This window comes from Copadichromis virginalis, linkage group LG6 (assembly GCF_057382275.1).
Source record: "Copadichromis virginalis isolate Kocher_CV1m ecotype Utaka linkage group LG6, C_Virginalis_male_GT1.1, whole genome shotgun sequence".
Taxonomy (NCBI): domain Eukaryota; kingdom Metazoa; phylum Chordata; class Actinopteri; order Cichliformes; family Cichlidae; genus Copadichromis; species Copadichromis virginalis.
This window is the reverse complement of record NC_140623.1, coordinates 17,865,748-17,883,038: the sequence shown is the minus strand read 5'-3', so window position 1 is coordinate 17,883,038 and position 17,291 is coordinate 17,865,748. Positions and strand designations below refer to the sequence as shown.

Genomic DNA, 17,291 nt, shown 5'->3' with positions numbered 1-17,291 from the left:
TTTCAAGAACAGAAAGTCTTTGTAATTTTTTTTTTAAATTACTGCACCCTGTTTTTGTTTGTATTTTATACATCATTAGTTTTGTAATTATGAATCATCCCAACTCTGTTGGAAACTTATTGTGTAAGTTGTTTAAATCTGGAAAAGCAGAGAAGCGAGTGCCTCACTGAGAACTGAATCCCTGAGGCAACTTAAACACTGCACAAAAAAAAACTCTGTAGAAAACCTGTGTATTACAGCATGCACATTACACTCTGCAGTATAACAGTAATTGCTTGAATGGCATTGATTTTTAGTGACATGTGATTCTGACCTTACGTCAGGTACAATGTAGTGTGTTGAGGCTTTAAGGTGTGGCAGTGTTCAGTGTAATGTTGTCACAACATCTTTTTACTGTGTCATTCAGGAGTTGAACTTTCCACTCTACATTTATATGTTTCTGGATAAGTTGAGACCTGCAGGTGACCAAGGACTCCATAAAGGTCACTCATTACCTATCAAGTAAATACCTTAATGAAAGGTTGGTAATGAGCTATGCTTTTAAAACCTTACATTCTAATACTACTACTAAAGATGACAGCATATAACACTGACCAACACAAACTTTGTAAGTTTAAAATATGGGGGGGAAAGTTATGTCGAACATTGATAACAAACAAGCAATGCCAAAAGCAACAGAGGGGAGTGAGCAATAAAAAGCACAACTTTGGGAATGAAAAGAAGCAATGCACTCCAATAACACTGCTTTTCTATAAAAGGTTTTGAGCAAGGATTTAATTGGCAATACTTGTTTTCCTTGTGTTCCTTCAGCACGGCTGCTTCAAAGCACAGAGACTCATATTGCAAACATTTTGTTGAAGTCATCAAATGGGGATAAATGCATTGGGACGGGGGTTATCTTTTAAAGGGTTTCCATGCTGATAAAACTGTTTTCTGGTAACGGCTCCATTCAAAAAAGGTAACTTAAAGACATTAGAAAACGGAGGAAACACCCATCCACTTAGGTGTGATTTAGATGCCTTGTAACCCTACGATGCAGCCAGTTGCATCAACTTGATGTTGTGTGGTCTGTCTGTGGTGAGGGACTGCTTCATTCTGGTTAAACAGTTTAGAAATTACAATAATTAAGTAATAGTAAGTGTATCTCATTATTAAGAAGTTTCAATAAATCTGGGAAATCTCACAGCTATATCAGCATTTAGATTTACTGTTACACATTAATATGAGAACCTTTTCACAAAAAAATGAGGCAGAAAAGATGCTTGTAACTAAGAATCTGTGAACACTTTCTGCTTTCAGTACTTTCAGGACTGTCTGCAGAGTACGTGACCATGGTGCAGTATCAATTGGTATCCTCACTCCAAGTTGCTCACTAGTTAGCTAAACTTTCCAGAAATGTATTTCATGTTGAGCCCATCTTCCAACCATCTGCAAAAAGTTAAAACTCCACCATGTGAAATCAAAATCTTTACACGAAAGATCTGGAAACCTCGTCTGGGCCCTGTAATGATGTATATGAAATAATTTTTTACATCTATATATGCTGCAGTTCAGAAGATGCCGTTTTCACCGAAGGCCTTGCTGATTTCAGCACGCCAACAACAAATCACATTTAGCATGTACAGCATTACGGTGAAGGACTCCTCAATAGCATTTGGGGGAAATTTCTGACTAATTGGTTACGCAGCTGAATCTCACTGTCCCTCTCGTGGACTGGCTAAACAGCAGTGCCAGGTCTTCACATCAGAAGATATTGCGTAAGGTTTACAAGAGGCCAGATCCAAAGAGAAGCATTGGATGTTATGCAGTACTGTGTATTACTCAATAAATTATCTATTATCAAAGTGGGTAGCAAATATGTCCTGCCTCTGTTGCTTGTAGTCATTCCATGTTCTGCCAATTAAGGATGAGAGCAGGCTGACCAGAGTCACCTTTTATGGACTTGCTGAGCTGAATTCTTGCTGTCGGTGTGGTTTAGATTCCTGCTAGATTTACGGTCCCTTCAAAAAAAAAATAAAAATAATTCCAACCTATAGCTTAGATGTGTTTGCTTCCAAAATAATGACCTGGTAGGCTTATATTTGCTATACCTTTATTTTGAAAATAATACCTTTTTTTTAACCCATATTTAGAGCACTCACACACATCATTCACCAGGATGTGTTTCCTTCAGGTAGAAGTCACCTCTGAGACAGAATGAAGTTTTCATTATAGTACAAGCACATTAGGAAAATGAGCTGCACGTGTATTTGGTGTGATTCAAGCAAGTTTATGACATCATTTGTCTTCTATGAATATTTGCCTAATAAAGTCTTACAGAAACTTGAGTGATTCTTTCCTGACAATAATAAGGAATCCCGAGCACACCTCCCTCTCGTTTCTTCTGGCTTTATAAAATAAAAGACTACAACCTTTAAAGAGGAGTCAGTCTTTGATACTCCACCGCTGTTCTGTGTTTGCATCTCTTAATGAAACTTGTGCAGTGTCCTATTTATATATACAGAAAAGGATGACTGCAGGTCTTAATGCTCAATTCCGATTTTTTTGATCAAATCCAATTTTTTTGTCTGCTCGTTCACACTACAAATAAAATGCGACAGCAAAGGCGCTCTAGTGTGAACCCTCAAAGCGGCCGGCATGCGCAAAAGAAGACGTCACACACAACGCGCTCTGTTTAGACCCAGAGCAAACAATATTGTTTGACTGATGGCCCTTAATATAAAGACTTCGGACTTTACGTTTCCCAATTTTTGCTTTAAGTTATTTTATTTACATAATAATGTAAATAACCTAATAATTATCCTTATTGCTGTTTTATATATCCGATACATATCCGATGTTTTAAAAACATCGGATATGTATCGGATTCAGTGCCACATATGAAAGTGACCCAGATCGGATTTGAAAATATCGGATGTCATACCATGATCGCATATGGGTCGCATAGGGTCAAAAAAATTGGATTTGATGCGCTTTCGCCTGCAGTGTGAACGTAGCCTAAAGCTCACTTCAATCTTCACGGTGTGACGTTATTCTGTTCTGTGTCTTGCAGTTGTTCAGGGGTCAGGCAATGATCTGTCATTTGCCACAAACAAGTCATGAATCCTTGTGTTTTATTTATTTTTATTATAGTATTTTTGCTAAAGAGGAATAAAGTGATTGTGCAAGTTCTGCTTGTATGCATTTTAGATGCTTCACTTTCTGTTTATACTTTTCTCTTACATCAACAATGATCTCACAAGAAAATAAAGCATTTCCTCCAAATGCTATATGAAAAACTACTTAGAGCAAAAACAATACTATAATAAGAAGCTGCCCCATTGTCTGGAAGATCCTTTAAACTTCCCCTAGTTCCACGTCAACTGGCCAGAGGACCCAAACCACAGGTGTTTTGGTTTTAATGTGCCTCGTGTGCTTTGGGACGGTACAGATTTAACACCTTTAGAGTGTAGAGTGACCAGCAGTGGGTTTCAGATAAAGAAAACGAATAAAGTCGAGGTTGAAAGTGTTAACCTTTTAATAGCTGAGCCACAAGCAAGCCAGGAATCCAAATAACAGTGTGAAAGACTTTTTTTTTTTTTTTTTTTTTTTTTTAAGTTATCTGCATTGCTTAAGTTTGGTGTTGATTGAGGAATGCTTCATGATGTTTTTAGGGTATGTTGGGGCAGATTACTATCCATCCGTCCTTCCATCCATATTGGAACTATGGCTGCTCGATTATGGCAAAAATGATAATCACGATTATTTTCACTGAAATTGAGATCACGATTATTTGACGATATTTATTTAACCCTTTAAGACCTACTATAGAACCAAGTCCACCAGAGCTTATATTTTTTTTTTTACATGCTGTAGTGCCATTTGTGGGAGCATTTCAAGTTGCTATACATCAATACAACTGTTATAGCCCATATTTTAATAATATGTATGCATTAAGTGCATAGTAATTACATAAATTGCAAAAAAGTGCAATAAACTACAAAAAAAAATTGAAAATCGCTTTTGTTTTGTTTACATATATTTCTACTTGGAGAAATTTAAGAGGCTTATCCCTCAAAACTTTAAATACCACAAAGTTGCAAAAAATAGTTTCCCACCACAGGAAATTTATTTTGAGTGTCTTCATAGTTTTATTTTGGAGATACAGCAATTTTTATATACTGCAGGAAAAACAAAAAACAATCCTATGATGCAAATTTGCAAAGAAAACAGCATGTGCATCATTTCACTGTGGGAAGTGTTACGAACAGCTGATAGGAACGGCGAAGCGTGTTTCTGGAATATTATGTTTTTGTTCCTGCAAGCGCTTTTTATGCAATTTTTGCAAAGCTATATGTGGAACGAAACCGTGACCGAGGACAAGCTGATGGCATCAGATGTAAGTACAACTCCTCCGGTTTCATATGCAAAACAAATTATTGCGCTAGCTTACACGGTTCAGGTTCTACAGGGATTTAAAAATAGTTACGCAAAACGGAGCGTGCTGCTCTGACCGGCTTTAAAGGGTTAACAATGACTTTAAAAAAATAATATAAAATAGTGTGCAACACCACTGAAGTTTTTTTTTTTTTTAACTCTCTTTTCAACCAACACTCTCCAAATAACTTCTGCTTAGCTTTCCGAGCTTCCCTCGGGTCCTCTTAATCAGCGGTCTCCAACCTTTTTTGCGCCACGGACCGGTTTATGCCCGACAATATTTTCACGGACCGGCCTTTAAGGTGTCGCGGATAAATTAGGGAGGGGCTAATAATCGGCTCAGTCATTTTTAATGATCGTTGAAAGCCCAGATCGTAATCGTGATTAAAATTCGATTAATTGAGCAGCCCTAATTGGAACCCATCCCAGCTGTCTTAGGGTGAGAAGCAAGTTACACCCTGGAACAGTTGCCAGTCCATTGCAGTGCTAACACAGGAAGAAAGACAGCCATTCATGCTGACATTCACACCTCTGGCCAATTTTGCTTCCTTTGCACTCACTGTGATGCAGTAGTGTTAACTGCTGTGCTGTCCTGTTGTATGTGTGATGATTTTAAGTTTCCAGTAATCTAGTCACCTGCCTTTAGTCAGGCAGTAAAAAGCATTGCCAAAGTGCTGTAGAAACCAAACATTTTATTTTATTTTCCAAGTTTTGGGGTTCATGTAATGTTATTATTTAGGAAAGGAAAATATAATACTGCATTGCATTTGGGAAATCGATATTGTAATTTGTGTATATTAATTTAGATGTATTGGCTTCACAGCTGTCTAGCTTTTAAGCATCACATTGTTAGCATCAAAGCATTTACTCGTGTATTGTGTGACTTGCTAAATATACTTTGCCCTGTTTTGTGGCAAATGTGAAGCAGTGGTACCTGCACTGCTGGTGCACGAGGGTTTGATGTGCAACAGGATGTAGACAGACAGGATGTTTGCACTGTGGTTAACAGCTAAGTGCAGCAGACCTACTTTTCAAGACTATCTTTATTATGTCACTTTTCCACAGGTGGTGCCCAGGATGACACACAGTTGTAGTGTGTTATGATTTATATTGTAAAATCCCTTTTTAATACAATGAGGCTGATGTTTACTATGTTTTTGACATTTCCTTGTAGAGCTTGGGATGGCACAGCGCAAGTTCGCCCAGTGCCTGGGAGAGTTTCAGTTTGAGTACATTGGCGATGCAAAGACCGATGATGAGAAATGTATCGGTAAGTGTGGGCTAACCACCTCATATTGAAGGCGCTAACCATATGTTTTTTGCCAACACGTGCTGTTAGACGAGTGCAACTGATAATTCTAATATCTTTAACCCTGTATGTGTTATTTTTTGTTTTTTCTTCAGATGAGTCTTTGCAAGAGTTCTCAGCATTCCTCAAAAACCTTGAAGACCAAAGAGAGCTGATGGTGAGAGTGACCCGTTAGAACCTAATTGAAAGCCCGCTGTACCTTTTGTGTGTGTGTGTGTGTGTGTGTGTGTGTCTAGTGCTCATAATGTAGGATACTTGTAGCATATTCTCCAGCTGTTGTTGCAATATTGTTAGCGTTTGCACATATCCTCCCCTTCTGGCTGTCTAAGGGTCACTGTCACATGCCCTGCCTGGGCGTGGCTACAGAGAGAGCAAGAGTCCATAACTACATTACGCACAACACTCATCACACACCCAAACTTTAAGTACCAAGCCAGATCAAATAAAGCGCTACCACCAACAAGATCCACAACAATGCAAGTGTTTATGACCGTATATTGCCATAAAGCTATTCTGCCACAGGTAGCAATATTATAGCTGCCAGTATAACCACAAAAATCCCATCTAATAGTGAATTGATACACTTGTCAGTGCTACTCGTTTGAAGCATTCTTACAATGCAGATGCAGACTTTCCAGCCATCTTCTTGTAATGCCTGTCTGGGGTTAGGGAGTGAACCCATCATCAGTAGCTTGCGGAGATGCCTATTACAGCATCATGCTCAGACCGTAAGCACAGACTTAGCGCAGGAATCCTCAGAGTAAAGTGCGATGACATCACCATGCAGCGTAAGGAAAAGTACTATGGCCAAACAAGTACAGACATGCTTTGTTCTCAGCACAGAAGAAACTCTGGAGTAAAGACGTTACGTACAGTAACTTTAATAATGCACTACTGGAAGACAAAAGTTTTTTTTTAGTAATTAGTATTGTTTAGAGGTAAAAAACGAAACATTGAGCCGCTCAAATGTTGGCATATTATCAACTTTTAAGAAGCCACAATGGAGCTTCAGCTTTAAATCTCCACAAAGATTCTATTGATACTGTTTATATAAAGTTACAGCCATCTTGGCTGAGAATGATTGCAGTACAGTTTTTTTTTTTTAATACTTATTTATGTTTTGGGTTGGGGTTTTTTGGGGGGAGGATTGGCAGAGGATGAGCTGGGAATGAAGTCCCAATGTTTACACTTACAGTTCAATGTGATCTTGACTCACTTTGAGATGGGGTGGCTGTAGCTAAGGTGGCAGAGCAGGTCAGCCACTAATCAGAAGGTTGGTGGTTCGATCCCAGGCTGCCTCCTGGCTGCATGCCAAATATCCTTGGGCAAGATACTAACCCTGTGTTTGCCTACTGGTGGTGGTCAGAGGGCCCGGTGGCGCCTGTGTCCGGCAGCCTCGCCTCTGTCAGTGTGCCCCAGGGCAGCTGTGGCTACAATGTAGCTTGCTATCGCCAGTGTGTGAATGTGTGTGTGAATGGGTGAATGACTGAATGTAGTGTAAAGCGCTTTGGGGTCCTATGGACTAGAAAAGCGCTATACAAATGCAGGCCATTTACCATTGAGCAGAGAAGCTGCCGAGTGTGGCCTTATACTTTGTCTGTTTACCTTGCTGGCATGCTAATAGACAACAACTGGTGCAAAGCCAAATATGCTCCAGGTGGTAGTCCACAGTTTTTTCATGTGGCAGTTCAAGTATGTAAATATGGGCCAGATAATGTGTCACCAAGGAAGGACAGTAACAGATAAAAATTGCACATGTTCTTGTCATTGTTTTGCAATGTGCAAATGTCTGAAAAGCATGGCAGCATTATTAAAATGAAAGGATGGATTATGCAACATGGTACAAGTGGCAAGAGTAGTGGCAAGTAACTACAGAGAACCGCTCGTTCGTTAAGACTGGAAAGTTTTGAATGTCGTGAGTAAGTAAGTAAGTAAAAGTTTTATTAATGAAGCATGTCACTGAAATGAGCACTAATGAAGGCATTTATTCTCCGTAGATGAGGAACATCACAGAAACCTTAATGAAACCTCTGGAGAAGTTCAGGAAAGAGCAGCTTGGTGCATTAAGGGTAAGGGCCTCTCATTCCAAAATCTATTTCCCTTAAACAGTCTGGTTTTTGTAGGCTTGATGCCCTTAATAACTATAAAAAATGCATTTGTAGTTTCTGTAGTTAATGTTTAATGGATTTTACTACACATACAGCTTCTTACTTTAATTCCCAAAAATAAGGAAGTATTTCTTCTCCTTTAATTTTACTGCTTTTTTCCCCCCTGTATTTTGTTAAGGCGGAAAGAAAGAGATATGAAAAGGAAACAGAGAAATACTACAGTTCTTTGGAAAAGCTTCTAAATATGTCATCAAAGAAGAAAGAGCCGCAACTGCAAGAGGTATCTTTATCATTGCCTGACCGCTCTGTGTGACGTACATGATATGAATTTATTATGACAGTAAGATTATTCAAGCAGATGTTTTGTTTAGTGTCTGAATTCCGGTTCTGGCTTTATCGTTCGGTGCCATGAGGCTGCAAAACCTGGTCGACTGCTTTGGGTTTCCACTGGCATGCCTTGCAGCAATAGTTTTCCTGGCTTGTTTGAAAAGGAAATGTGTGCTCTTTTGTACCGCACCTCTGAGGTTGACCGTGGCTGCTGCAGTTTGTGGATCAATCCCCGCTGCACTACCACAAGCTGACATTTTTTGAGTTACGACGAACTGAGCCACCTTTTACAAAACAATGTTTTTTTGTGTTTTGTGATGAAACCCTGTAAAGCTTGCCCGTACGTTAGATCCACCAACCAGGGGGTGGTTAGAACTGTTAACATCACGACTGCGGGGTTTTGTATTCTTTGGGACTCTTATAAGACAAGAGTCTGTGGCACCAATACTGATTTTTAGCAGACTTGTATAAATAGACCCCATATTTCATTCCTTGCTACAAGGGTCATGAACTCCATCAGCTGTTAGGACAACTCAGTGAACAGTTTATACTAAATATAAACCTGGTGTGTGAACTACAAGTGAGAACTTTGGTATCTGTAGTAATCAGAGCTGGATGTTTACTTGACAATATTGAAACAAACTTGCTGTAGTGTGAAAATATGCATACTCTATGGCACTTAAAATGTATTTCTAGTATTCAAGCCTTGCTGCTTTGTAGTTCCTGGATGGTTATGATACTTCTGGGCATTTTTCAAATACTAATAATCACAGAAATGAAATAAGTAGATATTTTCTTTGTTCAAATTCCCTACTGGTAGGTTAGAGTTCAGTGTCGCCCCTTGTTCCGTAGATGTGAATACTGGTGTGTCTTTTCTCACCATCAGTCAGTGGGGTTAGCTCTGGCTTGCAAAGCACAAGAAGCAGTGATAATGGCCAGATAGATAGATATCAGAAAGATTGTGTTTCTCACTTTATCAACAGTTTGCACATTAAGCTACAAGGAAGGAAGCCGTGGTGTCCTGTGCAGTCTTTGTATGGTCTGAATGACATTTAAGTTCGCTTTGACTTGTACTGCTTTTGCCGTCCTTGAAGACGGATCCCTGCACTTCCTTCAGTTTTCGTCTCTTTCCTGTCAAAGTTTTAGCGTGTGTGGCTTTTCTTTGTCCAAAGAGACAAGAAATGGAGGTTGATCACACAGCAAACCTGTTTTTTTTTGGTGGGGGTGGTAGAAATTAGCTAAACATTGGTGTCAGATTTTGATTTACTAACTTCAGTATGTCTTCTATACCAATTTAAAGCCATACCAAGGTAGACCTCAATGTCCCAAATTGCACCAAAAAAACTAAAATTGTGATGTTTCTTCTTTGCTTCTGCGCTTCTGCCTGTAACTATAATTATGATGGGGTGTGTTCTCCACCTCTCCAGGCAGACACGCAGGTGGAAATCATGAGGAGGCACTTTCAGGAGGAGTCGCTGGACTACGTGTGTAAACTGCAGGAGATCCAAGAGAGAAAGAAGTTTGAGTGTGTGGAACCGGTGCGTAACTGACCTAAAATGGCATAAAAGCACTGGCGCGGTGTTTCATTCATACCACAATGAATGTCTTAAAACAAAAACGATGTGCTAGTGTATACAGTACATGGGATTAGCCTGATTTACAGTAAGAAATGATGGATTAAAAGGTAGAGCTCTATTTCTAGGGGTGCATTTTCAACAACCCCACACTAAATCGAGTTGGTGTCTTTGAAATTTCCCCTTGTACAAAGTGTGCCTACCTTCTAATAGATGTGAAAATATTTGTAAGTAAGGATCTACTTTCTTGGGAAACGAAATCTGTAACTTTAATACTGACTCAGATTAGTAGATTTGTCACAGCTAAAACCACTATGGAAAATTACAGATCCCGACACTTAATGTCAGATACAGATGGTCATAACAGTATTGCTTTATGACAGAAATCCCAAACCCCTTCCGTATTAAAACAAAAAGGCAATATGTGAAGTCCTACACCGTCACAAGTTTTTGCCTGACTAAAAGTTACTAAACAATTCCATCGTATCCTGTCATTATGTGGATATAGTTTGCAAGTTTCTCTTTTACTTGCTGACCTTTTATCTCTGGTCTTTTTCTTCGTCTCATGTGTTTTCCTTGTAGATGCTGGCCTTCTTTCAGACAGTCTTCACCTTTTATCACCAGGGCTTTGAGCTCGCCAAGGACTTTGACCATTATAAACGAGAGCTGCAGATTAATATTCAAAATGTAAATAATACTTTTTTTTGCCTAATTGTTACCATGATAGCAAATGTTTATATATGTCATTTCCCTTGCACTTTGAGAGGAACAGAAGAAAGGTCTTAAGTGTAGAAAACAGAAGATTAAATTTTAACTTTTTGGTCACTAAATAGGGAAAAAGGCCTCTTCATGTTCCGATCTAGTATTTACTTGTCTGTTTATCTTCATTTGGCCATCAACTCCTGAGAAAAATATGTTTTGTTTTCTTTACCGCTTCAGGTCACACCTCTGTTGTTTCGATTTCTCCTATCCTGCAGGACACAGTTTCATTCTTACCTTTACATTTATATACTGTAAATTAGCAGCTAATTTCAAAAAGTTGAAGGTGTTTTATGGAAGCCATAAAAATACAAGCTGTGACTTAATGAGGCCTCTGGAGGCCATCCCTACCAAGCGGCCGAAAGTGACTTCCTGGAGTGTGCGCTTGCTTCCTCTCCCTCTTAGACAAGGAATCGATTTGAGGGCACTCGGTCGGAAGTAAACGAGCTGATGAAGAGGATCAGAGAGGCACCGCAAGAGTACAGACAGACGAGTCCCATCAGTTTTGAAGGCTACCTCTATGTACAAGAAAAACGTAAGACTTGTTTGTGATCATGTAATAGTATGTGTATAACATTTTAGTTAATAAAGCGCAGCAGGCAGCCAAACTCTGAGCGACAAAAAAAAGCACAAATATAACTCTTCCTTATTAGAAGGGGATTTTTTGTTGTTGCTGCTAATCAAATGTGTAAATGGAGGTGATATATCAGATATTTTTATGTAAATCAGCAGCAACGTTGCTGTAGCGTGACACAGAAAGTTGAAACACAGGATAAGTTCCTGAAGTTGCACTTGTTGCTGACACTGTAGATGTTTTAACTGAATTTGCTTACTGCTGCGTATATTTTTGTCACTCGCTCGCTAAAAAGGACATTGCGAAAACTGCGAGCGTTATCCGGGGAGAACCACACTGGAACTGTCAATTGTGTGTTAGCGTGTTGCAGCAGAGCCCAAAAGGGCTTGTTATGACTTAAACCACATGAAATGTTTACAGTATGTTGTTAATATTTGTGTTTCATCTAGGGCCACCTCCTTTTGGTTCAAGTTGGGTCAAGCGTTACTGCACATTTGTTAAAGAGCAAAAGATCCTGCACATGGTGACTTTTGACCACCGATCAGGAGGAAAGATTGTGAGTGGAAGTGCCGCACACTAAAAAAAAATCAGACTCTGTTCAGTCTTTTACTTTCCATTACAACGTTCATTTTGTCATGCATTTTCTTTTTTAAATAACCAACCATATTTTGATGTTTTTTTGTTCCAGGGGGAAACAGAGTCCATCACACTCAAATCCTGTGTCCGGAAAACGACAGATGTGTTGGACCGGAGGTTCTGTTTAGACCTCGATATAACAGATCGGTATATTGTCACTTACTATGTTCTCAAACACACTGTGATAAAATCTTGCTTGTATTAAACTTGTCGTTTAATTTGGATTACTGGTGACACATTATTTGTTATTGCCTGCTGGATGACTTTTGCTTGAACACAATGTAAATGTTGTCCACAGACTGTTCACAGAGCACATAGATCTGTTTTGCTAAAGGGCTTAGCTCCACACACACACTTGGTGTTTGTTGCTATGTTTTGGATAGCCGAGGGCAGCACTGCAGGGGTTGTTTTGGAGGACCGCCCTCACGCATCATGCTGTAATATATATCCCGTTTTGTCACAGAACTTAACCCTGCGCCGCCCCTTTTCTGTAGTATTAATAGAAGAGCAATACCTTAAATTTAGAATGGAAATGTCAGTGCACACATCTGTTCGCCCTGTAATGAGTAACTTGATACCCATTTGTTCCTACATGATTGGAAGTGTCATAAAACCAGCTGGCCTCTTCTTTGTAGTACAACCAATCTAAGATGTATGTGGCAGAGGGTGGTTTTTTTTTTTGCTTTTTTGCAAATACATTTCATGCACTCCTTAATATTTTACAAAACTATACCTCTGATGCTTTTCCTAATACAAGTGTGGTATGGCTCTCTCCCAGGCCAGGAACGGTGCTTACAGTGCAGGCTCTGTCTGAGGATGACCACAAGTTTTGGATGCAAGCCATGGGTGGGAAGGAGCCTGTGAGTCAGCTTTCACAATGTCATCATCTACCACTCACTCATGGAGTTTTAATACATTCTCTTTAACTGCCATCTTGTAGAGAGCAAATACATGTAGCTTTACACCAACATATACTTAGAACTCCCCAAAAATATATTGCGTAAACTTTAAAACTCTACGTCTGTGTTTTGTGGTTGTTACTTTAACAGGTCGGACATTATCTTATGAGGACTTATTCTAAAGAACGTGGAAGTAAGGATCCAGCTGTGCCAGACACTGAATCTGTAAAATTATGTGATATCACAATTTTATAAGCATCGGTGTTTTTTTTCGTCTTCATTTTTTCCCTACCTGTAGTCGACGCTCAGTTGGATGACGTTGGTTTCAGTTTTGTGAAGAATTCCATCAGTGCAATAGAGAAAAGAGGTGAGCTATAAATATATTTAATAATGTAAATATCTGATGCTAGCATATGGAAAATTGCAGGATAAATTTCAGTGTTGGTGGATAGTAATAATAGTAGGTAACATGCATGCAAGCCTTTATCTGTACACAAGGGGGCAGACTTTCTCCAGTATTGAAAAGGCAAAAGACTTCCCAGCATCACCTGCAGGCACCTTGTACTGAAGACATGCAACTGCCTTTTCACGGCATTATTCTTACTTATTTGCTCTTATCTGGCCACCTCTTCATAAAAAGATCCTCTAAAAACTGATATTTTTATGCATGTTGTTACCTCATAATGAACTTGGTTAAAATTGAAATCATGCTGCAAATATATTATTTCAATAATTGTCATTATTGTATTGTAAGTAATATGCAAGTAGAGGTGTATTATTTTTATTATTGTTATATTCTAGGCATTAATGACCAAGGCCTGTATAGGGTTGTGGGGGTAAGCTCCAAGGTCCAGAAGCTCCTCTCATTAATGATTGGTAAGTTCTTCATTCTCTTCTTTTTCTCACATAGATTTTTAGTTTTTTAAGTAAGGACTGAATAAAGTTACAAATTTTAATTTAATGCCACCGCACTATCTCTGTGCAATTAGGTCGCCCCTAGTTAGTTGAATATGCTGATGTAATGGATGTGTCTGGATGTGTCTGTTAGGGGTGATATTAAAAAGATAGCGATTGGAAATCATCCCGTGACTCAGCCCACTGGTACCCGTGGCTCTCTGAAGTGCAACAAGTGCCAGTGTGTAGCTTGGCTTCGCTTTCATTCAGTTTTAAGCCCCCTGAGACAACCCAACGAGGTCCATCCTATTCACATTCTTCTGCTTTTTGGCTTTTCCTTCATTAACACGCCAGTAGGATGGCCTCTTGTGTGCTCGCAGATGGCTTAGTCTGTCAGTTGCCTTTCTCAATTACCTTTATGCCTCTTACTCGTCTCGAATCCCTTTCACTCAACTCCCTTTCTATAGAACTTGTCCTCTGTCCTTTCCATTGCTCCCTGTCTGCTCTCTGGTTTCCTGCTGTCTCCAGCAGACACCAGCTCACTTTCAGCTCTGTGTTCAGAATGACAACAAACTCAGGCAGCCGCCAGCCTGTCTCAGCTTCCTCTCCAAAACCTTGCAGCCTTCCAGCCCGCCGACTCATGCGGTAGACTCCATTAATGCTCTGCTACGGAAGTTTCTTTAAAGCCTTAAAGTATAGAAAACTTCCATCACTAGTCTTGAGAATCTGCATGTTACTCATTTAAAGAAAAATAACGATTTAATCTGTGCCTAAATATTTCTATCTAAACGCAACTCGTATTTTATCCCTGAAATGACTAATATGTATGACAGCAGTTGTGTGTTACTTCTCCACAGACACATTCACAAACATTTCTTGCATACAACAGTTCACAGTGAGTGGGTGAAACAAGCTTTAAACCCTGAAGAAAGACTTTGGATCCTCCCACACCTCCTCCTTTTCATCTCTCACCCACCAACATGGCCACGGTCCAATCTGAGAGGACAAAGTGATACAAAATTCTCCCATCATATTACAGTACAAACAAAGAGAGCGGCACCTATTGAATGACAGACAACAATATAACAGGAAGAAACCTGTAAAAGTGAGCTCCGTTCCCTCTCTGACCTGTCTGTGGTTCAGACAGAACGGGCAGGGCAGCGTGTGGTGTCGGTGGCGATATGGTCATAATAGCTGCTGAATTGGAGGTTTTGGTCCTCCAGATGTAATTGCATAGGTAAATTTAACGAATGCACATTTCCAAGGAGCAAAGTCAGGCATTTAATATTTTACAGTTCAAAGCAAAAGTTGTTAAACACTGAATTAGACCTGAACAGATGCTGAAAAGGTTTATGGTGCACCTTCATTGGTTAAATGGTATCGCTTGAATACTGACCCGCCAGGCACACTGTGGCCTCTTTGTGCCCAAAAAACCCAGATGATAAAGAAGAGTCATCTGTCACTAGATGAACCAAGCAGGCGGTTAGGACATTTTGCAGTGTGAGTGTGCACAGCGCAAAAATAAACTCATGCAATAGCTGCTCTGAATAGCCACACCTGAAGTAAGAAGGAACTGTTATTAAAATGTGAGGCTAATGAGGTGCTTTTTTGACTGTATAATTTATAGAAAATTAATAAATGAAAAATCTTGAGAGAAAAATTATAACCTACGACTCCTTTCTAGTTTGAATGTCGGCTATTTTTGGTTTGAGACCTTTCAGGAAAGGTGGGGATATAGGCGTTTCCTAAATCGACCGAGATAGAGTTACGGGTAAGTGGTTAACCGTGGGTCAGGCACTTTGGAAGAATTACCTGTGAGCTGGTTGTTTGAGAATAAAAGAACAAATCAGTCACGCAGGAAGCAAACACTGACAGGTGCTGCATGTGGTTGTTGCTTCATCTTAATCCTGAACAGCATTTGCTTCCTCCCTTCTTCTTTTTCCAGTTGGCATCAGTTGCACATCTTAGTCTTTACATTTTAGTGCCACTGAACATCCTTACAGCACATACGTCACACAACCATCGCTTCATTTCCAATTTCTGCACATCACTTGTTTGTTCGGGTTTGGGTCAGGATGTGGTATTTACTTATCTCATGAATAGGCTTACTTTCATACTGGTCCAGGCTTTCAATCAGCTTATCCTCAAATTTGAAAGTCTGTGAAGGAGAGTAAATTCCCTATTTTTATTTAACAAACTTTTCCCTTCTTAATATTTTGTGTATGATGAAAAGTTTTTCTGCTGGTGTTATGTCACTCTGCCGCTGTGCTTATTAAGTCCCCACACAGCACGGTGTTGGTTGCCTAGTCTTTATTGTTGCTAACACAAAAGAAAATAATATAGAACTGAACCTCGGTGGATGCTGTGTCGTTAACAGTTTTGCAATCAGTGCTCCTCCAACTGCTCCAGCTGTGTTTGTGCATACACCGACCTGGCCAAATCAGGCCTGTTTTTGCAAGACTACAGCACCTCTGCAAACTCCATCAGTCTCACATGTGGAGACACACCTGGCTACACATGCTTCCTAAAAACGTTTGCTTTCAGAAGTTGACACTGGACAGGCAATTTTGTGGATTATGCAGACGGAGAGACACGCGGTCCTCTTGCCTGCAGTGGATAGATCAAATAAAAAATAAATAGATTTCCTATTAACAGACCACCTAACACCCGTGAAGCTAAAGTCTGTGTGGTGGCTAAGACCCTAAGCTGTACATGTGTCAGACTCCAAACACTTCACTGACACATTGCACTTCCTCTGTAGTTCATCAGAGGCTACTTACGGTGTGACTAAAGCCCCCCCTACCCCACCCCCGCAAATTTTCAGCACAACACACCCTTGGAGTCCCTGTGGAGTCAGTGAAGTAGTAAGGGATTAATTAAACTTGTAATGAGTATAAAGCCAGCAGCCCTCTACAGATGCTGCAACTTCCTTCCATATCCTCTGGGGCGAAACGCGACCCCCGAAGGCTAGCAGGAATGCTTTTTATCCTCATATGGCTAATTACAAGTTACATATTTAAATCACATATTTGTTGTGCATAATATGAACAGGGTAGTTAATTGGCGCCTCGGTGCGAATACCTCAGTCAGTGAGTAATTGCAGTGATGCTAAGTTTGTGATTCTTATAGATGAGAAGAGCGACGAAGTGGATTTGTCAGCCAGCGAAGACTGGGATGTTAAGACAATAACAAGTGCACTGAAGCTTTATCTGAGGTAAGGATTAGTGTGATGTTTTAATGTGAAAGACACGCACACACCTGTGAGTTATTTGTTTCACCAAGCAGTGGCAAGCATTGATACTAAAACATTGCAGCACAGCAAGTGTTTAAATAAGGTAATTGATTCTTCTGATCGCTTTTGCAGTCACTTCAGCTCTAGACGTTACACCTAAACCCTCTGGTTGAATTGTACCTATTAACAAACTTTTAATTAATTCGTCTAATTAATTTGAAATATGACAAATAGAGCTTACCGCCATCCCTTCTCAGCAGCTCAAGAGTACAGTAGCTTTTTGTCTTCATTAGATGTTAATAGCTGCACTGTTAAGAGTGCAGGAACTCTTATTTGGGGGGAAAGACGCTTAGTAGGTAATTATATTTTTTCATCTTATAAACCGTCAAACTGTGCTGTTGTGCATCCAAGCAAGTCTATTTCTGACCCCACGACAACTCCTTTGATGAATGCGGTCCTTTCCGCTTGCTTGAATGCGAAACACTGCATCCAGCGTCGATGCTTTATTTTATAAAATGGCTACAGATTTAATTATGCAGAGTGCCTTTGTATAATTAACTCCT

The 17,291-nt window shown here is 39.8% G+C and overlaps 1 protein-coding gene across 2 annotated transcripts in view; it reads left to right on the top strand.

Annotated features, from left to right (window-relative positions):
* The window catches only part of arhgap10 (Rho GTPase activating protein 10), a 52,658-nt gene that overhangs the window by 10,800 nt on the left and 24,567 nt on the right, over positions 1–17,291 (top strand). For both annotated transcript variants that reach the window (XM_085459006.1, XM_085459005.1), the window contains exons 2-15: positions 5,591–5,686; positions 5,821–5,882; positions 7,723–7,794; positions 8,012–8,113; positions 9,588–9,698; positions 10,317–10,421; positions 10,899–11,028; positions 11,517–11,623; positions 11,756–11,850; positions 12,482–12,563; positions 12,753–12,795; positions 12,901–12,969; positions 13,404–13,478; positions 16,626–16,710. In XM_085459006.1, the coding sequence (XP_085315132.1) occupies positions 5,591–5,686; positions 5,821–5,882; positions 7,723–7,794; positions 8,012–8,113; positions 9,588–9,698; positions 10,317–10,421; positions 10,899–11,028; positions 11,517–11,623; positions 11,756–11,850; positions 12,482–12,563; positions 12,753–12,795; positions 12,901–12,969; positions 13,404–13,478; positions 16,626–16,710 (1,234 nt within the window). The remainder of the gene's footprint in view (positions 1–5,590; positions 5,687–5,820; positions 5,883–7,722; positions 7,795–8,011; positions 8,114–9,587; positions 9,699–10,316; positions 10,422–10,898; positions 11,029–11,516; positions 11,624–11,755; positions 11,851–12,481; positions 12,564–12,752; positions 12,796–12,900; positions 12,970–13,403; positions 13,479–16,625; positions 16,711–17,291) is intronic.